Source organism: Magallana gigas, chromosome 3 (genome assembly GCF_963853765.1).
Source record: "Magallana gigas chromosome 3, xbMagGiga1.1, whole genome shotgun sequence".
NCBI classification, from domain to species: domain Eukaryota; kingdom Metazoa; phylum Mollusca; class Bivalvia; order Ostreida; family Ostreidae; genus Magallana; species Magallana gigas.
Genome location: NC_088855.1, coordinates 46,928,187 through 46,934,641, shown reverse-complemented (window position 1 = coordinate 46,934,641; position 6,455 = coordinate 46,928,187). Strand labels below are relative to the sequence as shown.

General features: G+C 35.1%; 1 protein-coding gene across 1 annotated transcript in view; it reads left to right on the top strand.

The window, feature by feature from the left end:
• Positions 1-335: 335 nt before the first annotated feature.
• The window catches only part of LOC105338735 (neprilysin-1), a 32,971-nt gene continuing 26,851 nt past the window's right edge, over positions 336-6,455 (top strand). Inside the window, exon 1 of the mRNA XM_011443971.4 lies at positions 336-1,339. Coding sequence (XP_011442273.3) covers positions 1,081-1,339 — 259 coding nt within the window. The 5' untranslated portion in view covers positions 336-1,080. The remainder of the gene's footprint in view (positions 1,340-6,455) is intronic.

Genomic DNA, 6,455 nt, shown 5'->3' with positions numbered 1-6,455 from the left:
TTAAGTAATCAAAATTTGAACAAGAAATACTTTGGTGAAAGTAAATATTGAGAACATTATAATGAAAAAATGTCAGTTGGAAAGAAACAGTGAAATAATTGCAATACGATAAGTTCGGTAGAATGTACATTAAAAATCGGAGAACTATAAATGAATTGATACGGTTTTAATCAAGGAATCGGACTGACTTAACACGACTGATACCAATGTTTGCAATCATTTTGAGTTTTGTTAAGAGCGCCTGTGAATTTTACATTTATCATGGACAAGTTAACTGCGACTTTGGTCCTAATGGTAATAGAAACTGTCGGATCGCGCTCAGCAGCGGCGCGTATCACTCTACTTATGGTACCTTCGTGTGTTGCATTAGAAAAAAAAATACTCGCGGTGAAACCTCAACTTCGTTACTCGTCACTTCCAATCGATCGAGCATTATATGGCGCTTTTTCTTAGATTTCTTGTCGACTAAAACTGAGACTTACTGGAGCAAGAAAATGAGAAGTCGGAAGGCCATTGTCGAGGCTTTTACTGTAGGTCAGCTTACTCCTCAGTCATCCCAACAGTAACGATGGAAACCGGACTTCTTTAATCGTTGGAGTCGTGGACGAATCTTGCCTGTGTAGTGGAAGTGAGATTGTCATTTCAATACATACCTGAGACGTAATCATTGATTACTTGTTCAGGGGAAATATCTTTCTCATTAACGTCTAATATCATCGCGGTGTTACAAACTCGCTCACCGATATGTACTTTTCTAAAAAGTAAGGAGGACTTATAGAATTTCACCAGAGAGACTAGACTTAGAGCCACTATACCTATCTCCCGTATTGATGTGGTTGTGGCTGTTCATTTTCATTCATTTGAAATTCAGCGAGGGACAGGTAGGGTCAATCCCGCCGGTGCCGCGAATAAACATTCTTGTTAATCGTTTATGGCTGTCATTATGAATTCGGGAAGTTGATTTAGCATAATTATTCGTCCCCGAGTTGTGAATTTTGGAATACCGCAGAGTACATGTGGGAGCTATTTTGATGTGCTCTGTGATCTTCGGATTTCATTGTTAATCCTTTAATTAAAGGAATGGAGCATCCTCGTAAAGATTTTAACTGCAATGGTGCTGTGAAACATAGCCCAGAAGAACGCGCACCTTGTCTAGAACCTACTATGAAAACTAAGAAGAATTCTTTGGACAAAGTGGATGTGACAGTACATTTATACAATAACACGGGCTGCTCCGGCCAGTGGACATCCCGGGAAAAGTACCTGACCGCTGTCTGTGTGCTGCTGTTTTGTGCCTGTATTGCGTTTGTTGCTGTTGCTTTCATCCGGGACCGTGAAGGTACGTACTTAAACAGGGGGCTGTAGGGTCGGGGCTATTTTAGACTGTATTTATCTCCTTATGAAGAAGAGCTCTGTATAAAATGATGTAACAACAAATTCCAATTTCAATGCTAAAATGTATGGATTTTTGTCTATATCAAATGAAAGTTTATAGCTAAACAAAACATATCAAAAACTTTATGGAAGATCCAATGATAATGTATTGACTACCGAGCCCCCTTAACCATAACCTGTAACTCCGCGAGGAAACTGTTAGAGATGGTTAGGGGTGACCGCTACCTTAGTTTGGTTAACCACATTGTTCCATCAAATATGACAAGCATATAATGCGCGTGCAGATGCAAATGCAGTGTGTAGGTTATTTCAAATTGCATCATGTAAAATGTATCTATCTCTCCTGGCTTGACGTGTGAAAAACATCGTTTTGATGTAATATGATGAATTGTTGGGCATTCTGAATTTTACTTACCTGTGAACTAATATTGTAAACGAACGATAATATGATCATATATTTCATCCATCGTATGTACAGTGTGGCCTCATATAATAAAAAAAAAACTAACGCCCGTTTGATTATTTCCTCTTTACAGAAGATTAGGAATTAATTAAGGTAATCTATTCTATGCCGGAAGAGATCCAATCTTTTATGATTGCGTGTATGCTTTAATGAAAGGTTTCTTGATGGCGACATATGTTGTGATATGCAAATTTTTGGGAACCGTAATTTACTATCGGTAATAAGAGAATGTCTTTATTTCTCCATTTCTCCAAGTAAATCAATAACCCTTGGATCAAATACATTTTGTGTTGCAGCTCCTGTAGACATAAGTTAGAGATTAAATTCGCTTTTATTGTCACTTCTTTGGAATTTAGGTTATTCAAAGAATCGTTCAGAGAAGAGTTTTTATTGATAAAAAAGGAAGATCAGCAAAAGTATATAAAATTCGTTACTACACCTTTAAATTTTAGCTGTGTTTTGTATAGGCTATAAAGCAACTTGATTTAACTGGATGCCTATAAGGCATGCATCCAATTTGATTTAGCATAAATTATCCCTCTTGTGCATTCTATGTGCTTAGGAACCCTGACCAACTGTTCGGTATTAAGCCTTTTTTAATTTTCTTTCAAACGTGGTATTTGTGATTTTTATGTAACCATACATGACAACGCATTTCTGGATTTGCCTGTAGATTCTGTGTAATCCTTTTAACAAGCAAACCTACGCAAAACGTACGTGCTCTGAATTTCCTCTGTAAAATGCTGGTATCATATCACTACAAACTTTCTTTCGAAGACTGGAATTTTCCCCCGTTTGCACCGTTTAACAAAGACGAGAAGTGGTTTTTTTTTATTTGAAAGCAATATTAAAACATAATTTCGCAATTTCTGAAGTGCGATATTGAAAGGACAGCTGTTACTAGTTGTTTACGCCTTTTGTTTCTCAAAATGAGGTTACATAAGGTCGCTCATAATTTATATGAATTTAAAAGAACAAAGACAATATGCGTTTTATGTCATTACTTATCTTGAACACTGAATGAAGACCCATTTCTCACGACCTCATTATACTATAAACCAAATGATTTAAATAGATTTTGACTTATGTTTAAGGCGTATTCGAGTGTTTTTATAACAAGCCAACGTATTGAGAATAAGTTTGAGCACAGTGTACAACAGTTGCTATGTTACACATAAGAATTAAAACTTTATTTTGAGCGTTGAGATTATATTAATGAGATCTGAAGATTAGAATTTTTACGGGAGGAAGCTCCTTCTCCAACTTTTTGTTGCAGCAAACACTTTTCTTAATTTAACGTATAAAAAGTGAATTACATAAGTATAATGTTTTTCATATCACATCCTACTTTGATTTATGTTAAAAAGGGAAAATCTATAAGATATAATATGTCTTAATTCATCATCTATTGAAACTCTACACGTGGTTTAAGGTCAGACGACACGTTCCTCAAAAATCTTTTTTGTATCTCCTCGTAATAAAGAGTTCCAATAAAAAATATTAATTTTATAATTACTTTAAAAATGATCAAAATTTACTTGGATTGGGTTCTATGTCTAGATGGTCGGGTGGTTAGAACCGTGGCCGCTCACTGCCAAAAACGTATAGGTTCTAGAGCCGTGAGTTCAAAGCCCCGCCCCAGTGGAGATATTGTTCTTATATAGTGAATTTCGCTGTGCTGTAAATGTATTTATATCAGCAATTCAAGTGTATTTTCAGGAAGATGATATAGGATATTGCATACTCTAGTATTTTGCAGAAATGCCTGGTAAGGTACCCTAATTTTTTGCAAGAAAGCTTGTCAAAGTAGTAGTAAACCATTAACAAATACATGGAAAAAGTTATCTAAAATTGAGGAACGTGTCGTCTGACCTTAAATTATAAACATTGGGTTGCCTAAAAAAAATCATAGCCTTGTTTGATGCTTTTGGTGTTCAATAACACGTTTTAAAACAAAACAATGTGGGTCTGTTTTGTATAAAAACTTAGTATATTGAGTAGTTTTCAAGGAACATTCTGCATAAAATAGTATAGTCACTATTGATGCTATTGCTAGGTAAGGCGCGGATCGAAAATTAATCCTTAGGGGGGATCGCTACTAAGCATGTTTAATTGTTGCAACCGCAGAAAAACCGTATATTTTCTATTATCACATTTATTTCTAGAACTCATTTTATCCACCAATTAATGAACATAAAGTTTAAAATCAATAAACGTTAGATTTTATATTTAACTAAAAGTACCTAGATTCCAGGAAATAGACTATAAACACTAGGTACGGTTTCGACTGCGAAACTGTAAGGGTCAAATAAAATCACGTGTTCTAAAATATTCGCAGGGGTGATATTGTAAATATGAGAGTTAGTGGCCCATGGATGTAACAATTCTCTGTATAGAGAATCGACGAAGTCTATTAAAAAATGCATTAATTTTTAACAATGGTAAACTTGAATAGGACTTACATTTTAAACAAAAATGTATTTTTCTCCCACACTACTGCTTCTCTAAAAATTAGATTAAGTAAGTAATTTTAAAAAATTCGATAAAAAATCAGAGCTTACAAGGACATTTTGAAATTTCACAAACTTTAACACTCTGTAGTCATGGAAATCCCGCGGGATACACGGAACTATCCCGGGGATTTTGCAATCCGCTTTCTTTATAGTTAACTGGAGCGATAACACTTCAATATAATTATCTCTTTTCGACTTAATGATACTTTTTATGAAATAATTTTTAAGACTGATTTCATTTTACTGCCAATAAATGTAGCCATATAGCCGGTAATAACACATTCTTCTTATTACACCGAACAGGAAACGGCCACTGGGACAGAATGATTACATTAATTCTTCCATTACATGTCAAATGATTTCATTACAGCCATTATCTAGATCACGGTCTGCTTGCGCTACATAGCAGCAACACACATTTGTATTGCTTTGTTGACCTGCTTGTAAGACCCACGTAGTGCATAAATCCATTCTTAGAGTAAATACCAGAAAAGATGACATGGCTTTGGGTTTGTGAATTAAGGGGGTATGAGACACCTCTGTATTGAGACGTGCTTCCTATCAAAATAAACAGTAAAAGTCAGTTTAATTTTATGTTTTCTTTCACAAGTATGTTACGTAACAGCGTAGAGAGATAGGTTACGAGATTGTCGGTTCTACGTCATAAGTTCAAATTCCGCCGGGGCTTTTAGGCATTTTATTTTTCCAAAGAAAAAAATCAAACGCATTTTTTTTGTATATTATCATTGTTATTATCGTAAACATTAAAAATTCTAAACCGGTGAAGGTATTTTAATTTTAATGTACTTAAATCCACATTAATATCGACATGTGTCCCATACCACATTAATTTTGATTAGGTTGTCTACTGCTGCGTCATTAGATTTCGTGGTGGATCAGTCTCCTTGGAATTCGTGGATACCTCTCATCCACGAACTAACATCATCCACGAAGTGATAGATTATGGTTATGAAGTCACATTTCCCTTTGTCGGTGTCAGAGAATACACGAAATTGCGAACCTGTAATATATAAGCAAACCACGAAAATTGGCCCAGGCGAATTTTAATGATTCAACAGTTTACATATCATTTTCAAAACTTTTGAAAAGCGTCTTAATTGTTTGTGTTTATTATATGTAAAATGAATGTGTATTAAGTGAAAATTTTTACCGTCTTCAGAATCTACGGGCGACACTATAGAAGATTTGCAATGTCAAAACTCTAGCTGGGTGGTTCGTAGCCGAGATAAAAACTTGTTCGATACTCGGTATAAAGATGATTAACTTTATACTAGTAAATACAGTGAATTGCTTCTATACCGAGCATCCAGCCTGTGTACAGTGAAGCGCCTCCATATCGAATGTCGAACAAGCCTTACAATTCTAGTATTTACAGTGAATTGCTTCTATACCGAATCTCTGATAAATATTACAATACGTATTTATAAAGTTAATGGCGGCTTTACCGAATGTTCAACATATCTTACAATTCTATTATATACAGTGTCTCGCCTTTATAACGAATGTCCGATGAGTCATACAACACTCAGTAATGCATACACTGAATCGCTTTAATAAGGCCTTTATAACGAATGTCCGATGAGCCATACAACACTCAGTAATGCATACACTGAATCGCTTTAATAAGGTCTTTATAACGAATGTCCGATGAGCCATATAACACTCAGTAATGCATACACTGAATCGCTTTAATAAGGCCTTCAATACTTATATATACAGTGAATCAATGGCCTCCTATTTTTGTTTTGAATGTTGGTTATGCCGTATGTATGTAGATTTATACAAAAATACTTTACAAAAAATACATTTCATCGCAGGATCCAACCTCCTTAATCTTAGTGCAATACTAAGTAATAAATTTTACTACGTACCGGGTTTTTTTGCTAATGCGATAAAGCTTACTTTACAATACCTGTATCAGTCCTAGAGACTGATAGGGATCATGCATGTCTATGACTATAGATCCTCAGGGCTGATATGGATCCGTATTCAACCTCTTTCGCAACACCTACATGTATGTTTTTAAGTCGTTAATTCGCAAACGATTTTTAAAATATGTTCGT